This window comes from Cyprinus carpio, chromosome A16 (genome assembly GCF_018340385.1).
Source record: "Cyprinus carpio isolate SPL01 chromosome A16, ASM1834038v1, whole genome shotgun sequence".
Classification (NCBI taxonomy): domain Eukaryota; kingdom Metazoa; phylum Chordata; class Actinopteri; order Cypriniformes; family Cyprinidae; genus Cyprinus; species Cyprinus carpio.
This window is the reverse complement of record NC_056587.1, coordinates 15,074,373-15,090,788: the sequence shown is the minus strand read 5'-3', so window position 1 is coordinate 15,090,788 and position 16,416 is coordinate 15,074,373. Positions and strand designations below refer to the sequence as shown.

At 36.8% G+C, this 16,416-nt stretch overlaps 1 protein-coding gene across 2 annotated transcripts; it reads left to right on the top strand.

Moving 5' to 3' along the window:
• The first annotated feature begins 1,449 nt into the window (after positions 1-1,449).
• LOC109047661 (calpain-7-like) lies at positions 1,450-16,329 on the top strand. Of its 2 annotated transcripts, XM_042772907.1 has the most exons (22): positions 1,450-1,702; positions 1,821-1,873; positions 2,029-2,137; positions 3,392-3,549; positions 4,148-4,215; positions 4,453-4,659; positions 8,718-8,804; positions 9,413-9,539; positions 9,717-9,802; positions 10,071-10,164; positions 10,278-10,424; positions 10,706-10,812; positions 11,206-11,326; positions 11,434-11,578; positions 11,660-11,759; positions 12,206-12,340; positions 12,845-12,921; positions 13,030-13,175; positions 13,265-13,327; positions 13,427-13,557; positions 14,006-14,092; positions 15,375-16,329. In XM_042772907.1, the coding sequence occupies exons 3-22, from the start codon at positions 2,059-2,061 to the stop codon at positions 15,517-15,519; spliced, it is 2,310 nt and encodes a 769-aa protein (XP_042628841.1). In that variant the 5' UTR covers positions 1,450-1,702; positions 1,821-1,873; positions 2,029-2,058; the 3' UTR covers positions 15,520-16,329. The 2 variants fall into 2 exon arrangements, with proteins under 2 accessions (XP_042628841.1, XP_042628840.1); XM_042772906.1 differs by having other exon boundaries at positions 1,450-1,873.
• The last annotated feature ends 87 nt before the right edge of the window (positions 16,330-16,416 follow it).

Genomic DNA, 16,416 nt, shown 5'->3' with positions numbered 1-16,416 from the left:
TAAATCTGTGGACACATGTAAACTTTGTTTCATCCTCTTTAATACAAATTGATTACATGGTTACAAGCCAAGTTTATGTCTTCTTGATGATTCTGGCTTCTGTTTAAGCTCAATACAAAAAAGAATGTTGTTTGCTTGTTTTTTCAGCTGCAAAAAAGACAATAATACAGAACTGGTGTACACCACACATGTGTGGGAAAACGTATTGGATCCACAGTCTTCTTAAAATAGTGGCCTGTGAATGTACAACAGCAGGAGGTTAAGTTTACACAGCATCAGATGTGTTTGTTTATGTGTGTGTGTGTGTGTGTGTGTGTGTCCTTAATCACACATCACCAGCTTCTGATACTTCTTAAATACTATGACTGGATTCTTTTGCAGAGCCTATAAGCTTTCTGTTGGTCATAGATAGATAGATAGATAGATAGATAGATAGATAGATAGATAGATAGATAGATAGATAGATAGATAGATAGATAGAATATTCTTTGGTAAACTTTAAGATAATAGAATGTGTATTTATTGGTACCTTACCAGTTGTTATTATAGCTAATGTTCAAAAACATTTTCAGCCAGATTTCGTTTTGTTTGAAGTTATAAATAAAGAAATATAGACTGTACACAGATTTTACACATCCAGTTTTATGGTGCATAATTAAACTAATGGTTTACACACGCGTGCTTGTTAACAGATGTTTTTGAACAGCTGCGACATGAGCGTATATTTTCAGTCATAGGGGAAGTTTTAAGCGTTTCAAAAATAATTCCAACGCATTTTACTCATTCATGGGGAAAAGTGGTGGATTTTCCCACAGTCTGCTACGCGAATCACGGAGGTGTCCGATTCGTAAGTGAATCGTTCTTTGGGTTGGATCCATAGGGTTGGATCTTTTTAGTGGATTTGGTTTACAAAAGCGGTTCAAACTATTTGTTCTTGAATCGGACTGGGGTGCGTTTCCCAAAAGCATCGTTATGGTAATGACGGAACTCGACCATACTTGCGTTTGGGAAACGCACCCCTAAACGTTTTGTTCATAAATCGAAGTGAACTGATCTTCTCAAATTAACAAAAAACTAAATGAACCAACAACCTATCACGTTTTTATCGTTACTTACAAGCAAAGAATATAAGATAATTACAACTTTTTTGTATCGCGTAATTAATGTACAAATTAATTATATTTAGGTTCAAAATTACTGTTCTTCAGTGATTTTTATGTGTCCCTGTCTAGAAAGATCTACTAATATAATTGAATTAAAAAAAAAAAAAAAAAACTACACGTGGGACATGTAATAGAGATAAGGATGTGGGGCACCACGTAATAAATGAAATAAGAAACACTGAATTGTTTTTGAACCATTTCTTTTAAATGAACTATTTGAAGGAACCGATTCGCGGAAATGACTCGGACTGCAACGACTCTGAAAGAAATCACGTGTCGTGACAACGTCAGTCCACGCCCACCGCATCCGGAAGTACTGCGGGTTTGACGATTTGTTTTGATGTCATCATAGCAAGTTAAATCGTTGTGTTTTCACACCTTATTTAGAATCACTACGTTTGAATGCTCCTTGGATTCAATATTTTTCAGTCTCGCCTCATTTTATTTCGGAGTTTGAGGTCGGGAAGTTCACGTTACGAGAACAACTCAAGAAAGAAACGCAAATCCGCGGAGGAACTGCTGCCTATAATGAAGAACAGGTTAAAATGATTTCCCATATAACGTTACCAGTTAAGCTGAACTCAGTACTCAGCATTTAAACGTCAATCATGGATTGTACAGCTCTTGAACTCGATGCCATTAATTTTGCCAAATCAGCTGTACTGCATGATCAGAAGGGGAAATACAATGAAGCTGTCTTCTACTATAAGGTAAGGTTCTCCTATTTGACATTTAAAGCTAGTTTACATTAAAATTCCTGAAAAGGCTTTATTCAATGGAATTGTCAGCTTGTCCCATGTATAGCAATTAAAATGTATTTGAATTAAACTCATATTTGATATATTTTCTTTTGCGTTCTTAATAGGAGGCTGCCCAGGCTCTCATCTATGCAGGCATGGCTGGATCCAAACTAGAGAGCATCCAAGACAAGGTGAACGAGTACCTGGACAGAGTACAGGCTCTACTCAATGCCGGTCAGTTTACGTGAACTAATAACAATATGATAACCTCATCAAAAAGCTGTTTTCGTCTATTGATACTTGTTTTAAGTTGATTATTCAGGGCTGAATTTTTTTCTGCCATTCTCTGTGGTCAACAAAAGTGAAACCTCCTCGTTGGTGTAGATGGAAGAAATTGATAATATTTTCCACGGCCCAACCTTTAAAAAGCTTATATAGGTCATACCTCGTTTGAAAGTGGTGTGACTAATGCAGCATTTGGGAATCACAAATGAATGCTGTCAGATTTTCTAGTTCACTGTTAAATGTTATTCTCTTCCTCGTTCTCTTGTGTTATGTAATTTGAGAACAGCATTACATTTTAGTAGCCTACATTAATGTTCTCTCATTGATTACTCACCTTTAGGTCATTACAATACTGTAATGACTTTCTCTCTTGCAACACAAAATTGTATTGGTTGCTCTTTTTTAACAGCTTTGAAGCTTCAAAACACAGGCAAAAAGGGCATGAAAGTATAATTAAAGTGACCTATAAAACCAATGTGCTGTATTCCAAATATTCTAAAAACCAAATGTTAGCTTTGTGTGAGGAACAATTTTAATTAACTAACAGTCTTCATTTCAGTGATCTATTAACCGCTGCAACAGGATTGAGTAAGTGAGCTTAAACATAATAGTAAAAATACAAAAATTAAGATATAAACTGAAATCAAATTTCTTTTCCCCCTCAATTACTTTTTTTTTCTTTAAATACCTTACCAAATGAGAATCTTGGATCTTCTGGAAACACAAAATTAATCATAATTTATACATTTAATGTAATATATCAATACTTCCAGTTTTTGTTAAAAGTGTAATTCACCCAAAAATGAAAATTCTGTCATTGATTACAAAAGGACAAAATTTTCTTTTATGAAAATGATTATAAAATCTCTTTAATGAAAATGTTTAAAAACAAGCAGCATTGTTATAATTCCAATAGAAGTACCAGAGAAAATATTTTGTATCAAATATTTGTGTTGGACCATGGAGGGTTCAAAAATTTTAAAAAATTGGACATAACTAAGGCAGATATTAAGATTTTCAATGAATAAGATCCTAAATATATTTCTTCGCTGCACACTAAGCAATCATATGACCTATAAAGCCATTAAGTTTGGAACAACATGAGGCTGAGTAAAAAAAATGCATTGATTTTTGTGTGAATTAATTTGAAAGGCCTTACTGTGTTAGAATCCCTCAGTTTCCTGACTGAATCCCTGTGATTAGTTCAAGCACAGAGCACTGACCCTCTGAAGAGTAAGCATCAGCTGGATCTGGAGAGGGCGTACTTCCTGGTGACACAGGCTTTTGAAGAAGATGAGAAGGAGAATACGGATGAGGCCATTGAGCTCTATACACAGGCTGTGGAGCTGTGTATTCAAGCGGTGAGTCATCACATAAGGGAAAGTGCTTTGAGTTTTAAGATATTCTTTTGTTCAAAAGTCTCAAAAAAAGGTTCAATAAAGAGTCAGTAAGATTTTTTTGAATTCTTTATAAAAGAATTCTAAAATAATGTATCATGGTTCCCAACAAAATATTAAGAACTAAAAATTAATAACTTTTCAGCTTTGCCATCACAGGAATACATATATTACATGTTAGAATATATTAAAATATAAGGCAGTTATTTTAAATTGTTATAATTTTTTCAACATATCGCTGTTTTTACTGTATTTTTTATAAAATGAATGCAGCCTTGATGAGCATAAGAGACTTCTTTCAAAAACATAAAAAAAATCATACTAACCCCAAACTTTTGAACAGTAGTGTATATAAAGAACTATATAATTTCTTTATAACTACACATGTGGACTCAGATACTAGCAGCAGTTAGCAGAAGTAATGTCAGTCTTTGGAACAGGTGGTGGTGTTAAGTTGGTTGTTCTGGTTTCATATCTCTCACTGCCGGTTATATGGGATCCTCTGTAACTAGAAACTGAGCCAAGCCCTGTAATCTTTGAACTCTTTCTCTCTCCCACACAGTCCAATGAGACGTCAGATCAAGCACTGCAGGGGAAACTGAAGCAGCTTGCTCGGCAGGCTTTGGACAGGTGCTTCACTGTTTACTCTAATACTAAAATACTAATACCCCAGTGTATTATGCATATTATGGGTGAAATACCACAAAGTCAACAGCAGTATCGACAACAGTTGTGGCATATTGACGATTACCATAAAATATTATTAAACTCACTACTTACACATATTTCAAAATAGAACAATGCACAATCAGTACAATGCACATTTTACCCGTAATCCTTTGTTTCCATCTCCTTTTCTTTTTTCAGGGCAGAGGGACTGAAAGACTCTCTTAGTAAACAAGCGAATCAGGACAAGCCTGTCTTCTCAGCATCCAAAGGCCCTGCTCAGGTGAGGCAGTTCTTTCCACTGGGCCCAGACTTCTCCCTTCATGACAAATCACAGCCGGTCCGAACAGTGCAGTCCAGTGAGCCGCAGGGTCAACGTTACACAGCGGAGGAGATTGAGGTGCTCAGGTAGGCTCAAAGCAAGGGTGATGTCTGATATTTAATTATTTTTTTCTCAGTTCCCCTGTAGGGCTGCACGATTAATTGAATGCGATTGTCATGCGCTTTTTGTCAGTAAAGCCGGTTCTGTAATCAGCAGTAAATCATCATCACGTGCTTTCAGATGAAGCAGCATTTACTACACAGAGCTGTAGTTCACTGACAAGTTACGCAAAAAAATTGCAGATGATTTTATTGCCCGATTATGAAATTCACCATAATGACGTTCACCATAATGACAGCTGTTTGCATAGCTTCTCCGTGAACTACGGCTCTGTGTAGTAAACACTGCTCCATCAGAAAGCATGTGAAAATACCACATTTAATAACATATTTTTACTCCAAACGCACTTCAAAACATCAGTCGAGTGTTTGAAATAAATCCTTCTGTGAGATGATGTGGCTTCTTACACAGAATAAGGCACGCAACATATTTCATAGTATTCTAAGCAGTGATAAAGGCATTGCATTATAAATATACTTTATTTGAATGAAAATTACTCAGATATATCATATATTGTCATAAACTACTGTTTTTTAGACACGTTGAATCAATAAAAGAAGTTAAATCTTCTGTTTATCCAGCTACCGCTATATTTCCTGGGATTCCCATGACAGTCATAGCTTCTGTTGAATCACAATCTCGATTCCATTTCGATTTATTGTGCAGCCCTATTCCCCTGTTTGCATTTCGATCACTGTTAATCTCACACTCACTACAGTTAATCTTACAAAAGTGCTGATAAATTTATTATAGTATCAAATCTATCTTTTGTAAAACTCAGAATGAAAATGTTCCTTTTTAGTCGGTCAAATCGACGTTGTGTCAAAGTTCTGACACTAGAGGTGGCACTTGGGGGCCTACATACTTCTGACATCACTGAGAAAGGGCAATGAAATTTGCGAGGAAAATTTGCCTAGCAGGCCACCCCCTGGATATTTGGGTATAAATAGACCAGCGTGGCATTTGCTCACTCGTTCTGTTCTTCGGTGCCAAATGCAGTGTCTCTTTGTGAGAAGCAGTACATCACTCACCTCTCGATCTCCTCATCGTTGGATCTATGACACAGGGAGTGGTCTCTACTTTGCCCTCACACAGATAACTGTTGTGAGAGTACCACTGGGTGATTTGAAGGCGATCTTCGAAAGCAAATTTCCTCTAAAAGAGTAAATTCTCTAAAAGAGCTTCATTGGTGGAATTGTGTTTCATTCCTTTCCATCCATGTCCTTCTGGTTGCGGTTTCTACATCTCTCCTTCTGACCGGCACGATTGCTGTGTTCAGTGCTTGGGCTGTGCCCGTGCTGAAGCAGCCCTTGTGGATGGTTCATGTCCTTTTTGTGAGGATATGGTCATAAGTGCATTGCTGCTTCCCGTTCCACTCCTTCTACCTCTGGGTATGAGGCCGCAGCGATGTGCATCAGGGAAGTCAGTCCCCACGGACTTCTATTTCTTCTCACACTTTGTGTCTTCTGGTCGAGCTTCCACATAAGTTTGAGAGCTTGTCTCAGGATAAGTTCAATCACTCAATCTGAGCTTGCAGTAAGGATAAGTTGTCAATTGCAGCTTGGTGGGCAGGCTGGAACCATCCGAAGCTGACAACTCGACGACTTCAGTCTGAGGCGGATGCTGAGATGGCAGCTGTGCTTTCCCGGGCAGCCAAGAGCATCGAGCTTGAGTGGACTCCTCCACCCTGCCCTGAACACTCGTCATGACCAACCCCAGTTCCTTTTTTCCCGGAGGTGCACAAGAAGCTTACGAAATCATGGAAAGCCCCCTTCTTGGCCAGGACATGATACACCGGCTCCTCCACCCTCACCATCCTCGACGGGGGTGCAGCAATGGGGTTCACGGAAGTCCATTAGGTGGAGAGGGCGATTGCAGTGCACCTGTGTCCACAACTTGGTGGGGCTGCCCGTGACTCCCATCCAAGGCCTGTAAGTTTTCTTCCTCCCTTGTGGCGAAGGCTTACAGGGCCTCTGGACAAGCTGCATCTGCTTCTGCAGGAACTGCGCTCGCAACTGACTATGCCCTCCAGGCTACGAGGGTCATGGTGCAGGCTTTGGTTCACGGAAGTCCATTAGGTGGAGAGGGCGATTGCAGTGCACCTGTGTCCACAACTTGGTGGGGCTGCCCGTGACTCCCATCCAAGGCCTGTAAGTTTTCTTCCTCCCTTGTGGCGAAGGCTTACAGGGCCTCTGGACAAGCTGCATCTGCTTCTGCAGGAACTGCGCTCGCAACTGACTATGCCCTCCAGGCTACGAGGGTCATGGTGCAGGCTTTGGGGAGTGCGATAACTTCCACGATTTTGTCAGCTAGGAGCAGAACCCTCTAAGTCACCAATCTGAAGGGATGTAACGATGCACCGCAAGCCGATTGACACACTCTTCTGTGTCAGCCGCGCTGCACAGATGCGCTGTTTTCATTCAAATCAAAGTGTAAAGACACATAGAAAATGTATCCTTGTCGCGGATGTCTTTCATACTTTTCTGGACCTTAACAGTGTATTTTACTTGGCAGTTAATGGGACAGTCACAAGCCTCCTGTTTTTCATACAAAATATATTAAATTGTGTTCCGAAGACGAACAAAGCTTTTATGGGTTTGGAACGACATGGGGGTAAGTGATTAATGACAAAATTTTCATTTAGGGATGGAATATCCCTTTAAAATGAATCGTGATACAATTGTGGGTAGGAGTTAAAATAAATGTATCTCTGAGGGGAACTTAGAAAAATTCTGATGATATTTTCTTTTCATCTTGACTCTGTATAATGGATATGAATGCAGCGTTCATCAATAGGGTCAATCGCTGGGCTGGTTTGTTGACAGCTGTAACCAAAAAAATGATGTAACGCTGTTGTTCCATAAGCACCACCTGCTGTCAGAGAGAGAATTTGCGCTCTCATTCAAGCTATCTGCTGTTTTTGTCTCGTTTATATGTTTAATGTAGCATAATTTCACAAAGCTAAAGTCATACCATTCTGTTTTTGCTTCAAATTTCGAAATTACACAATCTAATGTAGATTTAAAACTGCTCATGCAGCATGTACGCAGAACCTTTTTTGGATCATGATTAAAATCCAGTGGTTGCCTCTAACTGATTTGAAGGAGCACAGGCAAAGCATTAGTTTGTTTATATGAAGACATGTCTTTTTTGTGTGTTATTTATTTGTTTGATTTTGGATTTGTTTTAAAATTTCATATGTAAATTTCACAAAGAAATGTTCAGCATTTTGTCCAAGCGATAAGAAATAGACATCTTTTCATTTATAATTTGTCTCAAATCTCATTTTGTAATTTTTTTTTAAATAAAATTCTGAGAAAATCGAATCATGGAATCAGTATCATGAATCGTATCTAATCGTGAGTTGAGTGAATCGTTACATCCCTACCAACCTGTGACCAGAATCGCTTGTTATCTCTCGCTGAAGAAGAGCATGGATCTCTTCTGCTGTCCACTGCTAAACTGCCATATTTATTTGTTGTTGTTAAAGTTGTTAATTTACCTCAACGCCGAAGGCTTTTAAATATAGGCTTGTTCGAGATGCATTGGCACCGTGCAAACCAATCGGTGTATGACACCAAAGTACCACAAGAGCAATTCAAAAGCATAAAAAGTTGTCTGCTCTCCAATTGCTCTTGCCCACTAATGTTTGAACTTTGACACAATATCTCCATTCCCTCCATCAGGGAACAAGGGTTACCATACGTAACCAAGTAGTTTTTTCATGCTGTCCATGTGTAATGTTGTGATGCCTAAATTGGCATTTACAAAAATAATTTTTCATTTTTAATTTTTATTTTTATTTTATTTGTGCTGAATATTATATAATATTAATATGGGTTTTAATTTGTTCATAATCAGCCATAACCAAAAAAAAAAAAAAGGCACAAGTGTATTTTTTAGTTAAATTTTTTTCAGCATTTTTTTGACATTATATATATAGAAATAAAGAAGTTTGATGTTATTTTGAAAATATAATCTTGAAATTATATTCCTAATTTTTGTGTTTGTGTGTGTTTTGTAGGAAGACCTCCAAGATAAATGGAATTGAATATGTTCCATTCATGAGTGTTGACCTGAGGGAACGTTTTGCTTTTCCTGTTCCATTCTCGTGAGTATTTTATGTAGGAGTGTAATTTATACAAGTGTAGCTGTTTCACTGATTTTAAAGAAATTAATGGTTTTATTCAGCAAAGACAAAATAAATTGATCAAAGGTGACAGTAAAGACATTTATAATTTTACTGATATTTCTATTTCAAATAAGTGCCTTTTTTAACTTTCTATTTTTCTAAAAAAGATGTATCACAGTGTCCACAAAAATAATCAGCAGCACACCCTTTTTCAACACTGATGATAATAAACTGGTTTTTGAGCACCAAATCAGCATATAAGTGATTTCTGAAGGATCATGTGATACAGAAGACTCAAGTAACTGCTGTTTAAAATTCAGCTTTTCCATCACAGGAATAAATTACATTTTAAAATATGTTGAAATAGAATCCGGTTATTTTTAAATTGTAATACTATTTCATAATATTATTGTCTTTACCTCTGATCAAATAAATGCAGCCTTGGTAAGCATAAGAGACTTTTTTGAAATACATTTGAAAAAATCTTACCCATCCCAAACTTTTGATCAGAAGTATATTTAAGAGTAGTACTCCTATAACACTGTGAAATGCAGCACTGTCAAAATATTTGTCACATTTTTACACAGGGACAAATGTGGAAAACTGGCTCTGTCACCGAAGCAGAAAGCCATATTCTCACGCTGGGTTCGACCTGATGACATCTGCAATAACCCCACCATGATCTACACTGTGTCCAGCTTCAGCATCAAGCAGGTCATGCTTTATGCATCTCTATGCTAAGTTTGCTTCTCATTTAAACTTGAACTCATTTAAACTTTAAACAACTTAACCAGTAATAAATTTGACTATTATTTAAAGCAGTTTTGCCATTCAGAAAGCTCTTGTTTGTTCATGTGACTTTTAGCTTATGTAATGTTCTTTTGTTTGCAGACGGTTGTGTCAGACTGTTCCTTCGTTGCCTCATTGGCCATCAGTGCAGCATATGAGAGACGTTACAACAAAAAGTTAATCACAAGGTATGGCGGGTGTGCTAGGCCTCACTGTTTACACTAATAGTGTGACTCATCAGTAACCCTTGGATTATGAAGCTGCTTTTTGGATGCTTAAAGGACTGAATCAAGCTTGAGAATGTCTACCGTACTCAGGCTGGAATGTAAAAAATTCCTGAACAAGCACCTCTGTTTTGCTATAATTTTAATTAATAAGAATTATATAACAAGAATTATAGAAGTCAATGGGAGGTTCCCACAATGATAAAATGTTTATTTGCATGTTTGTATTTAGCATCATCTACCCACAGAACAGGAAAGGAGAGCCAGAGTATAACCCTTGTGGGAAGTACATGGTGAAACTGCACATTAACGGCGTGCCGAGAAAGGTGCTCAACCTCTCTAAGTCCACCTCCTGAAATAAACTGCAGTTTTTTCTATTGTCGTCTTCATTGTTTGAAGTATTGTACTGTTATAGTTCAGGTGTGTGTTTCTCTGTCAGGTGATTATTGATGATTTCCTCCCGGTGGATCGCAATGGCGAGCTGCTTTGCTCCTACTCCAGTAACCGCAATGAACTTTGGGTGTCGCTCATTGAGAAGGCTTACATGAAGGTCATGGGAGGATACGATTTCCCAGGCTCCAATTCTGTGAGTGCTGCTCTAAACAAAACATTTCTGTCACCAAAATGAATGTCACTTTTACAGAAAAATACGAAGGGATGCACAGATATTACAATACTGGCTGATTTTCATGTTATGTCTGATGGTTAATGAATAAAATAATATTCTGGATTCTTTGATGAATGTAAAGTTCTAGAGAACAGTGTTTATTTGAAATCGAAATCTATTAAGTTGTTCAGTTGTACTGACCCCAAACTTTTGAACAGTAGTGTATACTATGGTGACACTTTCATGTTTTCTCTTTGTAGAATATTGATTTGCACGCTCTCACTGGCTGGATCCCAGAGCGTATCGCTATGCACTCAGACAATCAGTCCTTTAACAAAGATGACACTTTCCGCATGCTTTACCAGAGGTAAGCACACATTCACAGTACAAACACGATCCACTTGTGTTTATTGATTTCTGACCACTGTAAGGTCACATGGCTCTTTTAATTCGGTGGTATGGAGCTGCTAGTACTTTACTGTCTTGATTCTGGTCATGAATAGTTTGTGTTCAGTGTTATTTTCATATTATTTATATATAGCTTTTATTTTTAAAGATTCAGTTTTCATTTTAATTTTACTTTCAGTTTGTGTAATTTTGTTATATACTGTTGTCAATTTTTTATGATTTAGCTTTAATTTATATTTATTTCTGTTTTAGATTTAGCAGTACTTAAAATTAAGCTTGTTTTATTTCAGGTGCCAATTTTTTTTTTAGTAAACAATAACATTACTGGTGTTTTGGTGATCTATTCTGGCAGGTTTCACAGAGGCGATGTACTCATCACCACGGCAACAGGGGTCATGACTGAGGAGGAGGGGGAGAAGTGGGGTTTAGTTCCCACACATGCATACGCTGTCCTAGACATCAGGGAATACAAGGTGAAACTCGTGACCCCTGGTCTGTGTTAAAAATCTCTTACATAGTGAAGCCTCATGACCATAACAACAACAACAACATCAAAATCATCTCCTGCTTGTTCTCTCAGGGTAAACGCTTCCTCCAGCTGAAGAACCCATGGAGCCATCTCAGGTGGAAAGGGCGATATAGCGAACGTGACGAAAAGAACTGGACACCAGATCTTCTCAAATACCTCAATTTTGACCCCAAAACTGCACAGAAGTTTGACAATGGTAAGTCAGTGCTAAACTAGCAATGCCACAAGACAAATATTGTAAAAGAAGTTGTTATTGACTCGTGTGATTTTCTTTAAGGTGTATTTTGGATCATCTGGGAAGACTTGTGCCAGTATTACGACGTCATCTATTTGAGCTGGAATCCAGCACTGTTTAAAGAATCCTCATGTATTCACAGGTCCGTCTCATTGTCATTACATCTATATAAATGTCTCTATGACGTCTGATTATTATCAGATAATTAGAAAATATTAGGGCTGTCAAATGATTAATCACGATTAATCACATCCAAAATAAAAGTTTTGTTTACATAATATATGTGTGTGTATACTGTGTATATTTATTATGTATATATAAATACACACACATGCATGTATATATTTAAGAAGAATATGTTATGTTTATATATTAAATATATTTTATATATAATATAAAATATAAGAATATAAATATATAAATGTATATACATGTAAATATTTTCTAAATATATAATTTATGTGTGTGTATTTATATATATATAATAAATATACCCTGTACACATACAAAACTTTTATTTTGGATGTGATTAATCGTGATTAATCATTTGACAGCCCTAAAAAATATATGTGCATTATGCTATTGCAGTAGCTGGGATGGCAAACAGGGACCAGTGAAAGATGTCTACAGTCTGGCCAATAATCCTCAGTACAAGCTGGAAGTGCAGTGTCCTCAAGGGGGCGCTGCAGTATGGGTCCTGCTCAGCAGACACATCACTGACAAGGTACTGCAACAGATTGTAGTGCAGTTTACTACAAACAGATTGAGAAGACAGAGTAAAAAATTTGGCAGCTGTGGTTTCCAAAATCACTGTGTAAACATTTACAAAACAACCTGTAAACAAGAACATTACATTTTAAATCAATAAATCGAGCAGCCTTTTCTGCTGAATTAGCAAGGCCACACTGTTACTGTGGTAATGCTACAAACCATTTGATGAATCAAAGTTAATCACAAGTAGTTTTTCACAATTATTTAAACAATATACAATCAAAAAACACATAGGGAATTTTGGAAATGGCAGTTATATTAATATAAATTATGACTTAAATTATAAACGTTACTGTAAAATGCATGAAATGTAAGGTTATATCTATTACAGTTTTTAATTTTATACAGTAAGAGAACTTAACCAAGTAACATGTTTTTGCTGTAGTATTTTAGTTAAAATTGCAATAATTTTTTACAGTGAGTACTTATGAATTTCTTTCTTTTCTATTCACTCTCGGATGACTTTGCTCAAAACCGGGAGTTTATTACTTTAGTAGTTTACAAGACCAATGGAAAGAAAGTCTATTATCCAGGTAAGTGAGCACATAATTCAAGAAGTCAAATACATTCACTTGTGTATATCTTTATTCTTTATAGTTTCTAATTTCATTTATGTGCTCGGTTCCGATTTTTTTTTCCAGCTGAACCTCCTCCCTACATTGATGGCATCAGGATCAACAGTCCTCACTACTTAACCAAGATCAAGCTGACTAGTCCTGGAACTCACGCCTTCACACTGGTGGTCTCTCAGTATGAGAAACAAAACACCATCAACTACACACTACGGGTAAAAACACAATCAAGTGCGATGGATGGTTTTTATTTCTTATAGTATTTTAATCATATTAACTGTTGTAATGAATATGCCCTTTCCAGGTGTACTCGGTATGCAAGTTTAATTTCTCCAAAATCCCAACACCCTTCACCCACACCAAAAGAGTGAGTTCATGCCTCTGCTTTCGCTGTTTAAAGTATTCTTAGTGGTTGTTCTTGTTGGAAACTATTTCCAGATGGTTTAACATCTCTCTCTATGTGTAGATAAATGGCCAGTGGAAGGGGGCCAGTGCAGGAGGTTGTGGAAACTATAGAGATACCTTCAAGAACAACCCCATATACCAGTTCAACATGGACAAAGCAGGCCCTCTGCTTATCGAACTCCGTGGCTCCAGGTCAAACTGCTTATTTTCTTTGGTTTCATTACATTTCAAAGGTTACAACTGGTATTTAAAATAATTGCAATAAACATATATATCCTTCGAAACCTGAATATCAATATATAATCTGAAGGCCTTTATAATTTAAGAAATTTGCTATGATTAGGTGTAACTTACATAGGGTGTGTTAACTATAAGTAAGGGAATAGTGTTTTGCATGTGTTTTTATAAATTAAAAAAATCCTTTTGGCTACTAGAAGGGGGTGGGATTTCATGGGTTGTTGGATTTCCCTTGATATCAAGGCAGGGCCATCCTGTGCAACTACTCCATTGCGGAAGAAACACCTACACACATTCAGATCCCTTCTGTCATTCTCTCTCTCTTTTCACTGTAGAGTGTGAGAGGATGTATGATGTAGCGTGATGCCTGTGAATATAAACGAGTTTGGCTTTCTCTCTGCAGGCAGTACAGCGTGGGCTTTGAGGTGGTGACCGTATCTACTGCAGGGGAATCTGGATCATCAGAAAAAAGAGGGAGTGGAGATTACAGGTAAAGAAATACTCTCTTTGTGATGAAGAAAACTAGATAGAAGGTGAGGCAGAGCCCAACCCTGTGTTGACTTCCGTTCTTCCATATGAGACAGATTGGCTATGTTTGGGATGCTAGTGTACTGCTTATTGCATACTGCGTATTATACATTTCAAAACACTTAAATACTGCCTACTAGAGTATGCTTTTAACATTATTATGCAAAGTGCATAATGCTTGCATACTGTTACACAATCAGACCTACCAACCTCAATGTTTAATACTGTTAATAGCACCTAGTTACCTATAAAATAAAAATGGTTATTTGGCTTTTTTTAAAAAACATTTTATCAGTTTTATGTAAAAACATTTTCCATTTTGAGTCTGAAAATTAGTGTAAATAATAATAATACAAAAAAATAAAAATAAAATAAAATCTTTTGTCTAGAACTTCTATTTTGCAATATGACAAGTGAGTGAACCACAAGCATTATGGGATACAGTATACAATGCAGTGTGCTTAGATGTATAATGCAGATTTTAGATGGTAAAGCCCCCTTAATATGATGAACCCCTTATAAAGGACCCCCCTTTTTAAAATTTACCATTCAAAATTTTGGGGTCGGTAGGATTATTTAATATTTTATGAAATATTATTGTTATTTGAAATACCAGTTTTGTATTTTACTATATATTAAAAAATTTAATTCCTCTATTTTCAGCAGCCATTACTCTGTTCTTCAGAGTCACATGATCCTTCATAAATAATTCTGTTCTGATTTGAGGATTCTTTGATGAATTGAAAGTTTAAAAACATTATTTACTTTATACTGTAGTTTATATTGTAACAAAATAAAAGTCTTTCAAATGCATCCTTGCTCAATAAAACTATTATTTTCTTTCAAAAAAGAAAAGAAAAACTGAGCCCAAATTTTTAAACAATAGTGTCTGTATTTTCAAAGACACATATAAGACTTAAAAATAACAAAAATAATATGGTAGCATGAACATGATATTCTGAGTACAGTCTTGTTCTTTTATAACAGTCACCTGGCCTGTGTTCCACTTTAACGTAAGCTTGCAAATGCTTGAAGTGCACAGCCTTGTCTCACAAAGAAATCTAGGTCAGACTTTACAATATAGTCATATAACTGCAAAATATGTTTGAGAAAAATGTTTCTTGGTCTCATCCTACAGCAGCATGGTTGACTTATCTAAATTGATGGTCTGCAATAGTTCAAAGATTTAAGGTAGTTATTGTTATACTACCTTATATAATGGAATTTGATCTCTTTATCCTCAGATGCGGTTTCTGTTATATGGAGGTCGAGAACTTGCCTGCCGGGATTTACAATGTCATCCCCACTACCTTCCTGCCCAAACAGGAAGGCCCGTTCTTCCTGGACTTCAGCAGTGCCACTCCACTGCGGGTTTCTCAGCTGCAATAACAGCCCCAGATCATCGGCCCACCGGATTGTTCTGCAGCTATGAGACACTGAAGATGCTTTAGACACACTCATTGATCAATACAGCATGGATACTCTCTTTTATCAAAATAAATAAGCAGCACCCACAGATGGTACCTGACATAGTGCCATATTTGTCATGTTAACATGTCATGTATGACTGCTTTGACTCCTATGCCATTGCAGTGCCATGTTTGGAGGAAGTGTTCAGTCAGCAAAAAACACACTCCTCTTAGTTCCGCAGTCCAAAGTTGCATTCAAAGATGACAGTGTGTATGTACACTTGACCTGAAATGACTGTTTTTCACTCAGGAGACTGCAATAAAACAGGGATGTATATTACTGATGTCTGATGATAGATCAGAGGGATCTATTTCTGTGTCTCCATACTAAGGGCTCTTCCTCTGGTCTGTTCACTGATGTCGAGGTAGAAAGACCTCCAATTTGCAGGGTTTCTCTCTTCAGCAAGCACAGAATGAGTGCACTTTTATCAAAAAAGAAAAGAGATATGCATCTATCTAGAGCTTTGTTTTTTGTGTTTTTGTTTTTAGCTTTTTTCCCCATCATGTACATCAAATGTCAACTTGCTTTAAGTCACTATCTATCTACCAGCACAACAGAGTACCGTTCCTTTACAGAACATAATGGCAATGACCTGAATGTTCTAACATCATAAACTTCTGACTGAAGGTGATGTTCTGTAATGGGGATTGCTTAAGTTGATTCTAATTCATTTGCTCTGATGTATTTATTAGCAGATTAAAATGAAGGTGTACATGTTGTCAGACATTATCAAATCTTTCTAACAGATTTACCTCGGGAACTCTTTACAGTAAGAAACTAACAATGAATATCACCATTACTTTTTTTTAGTATTTA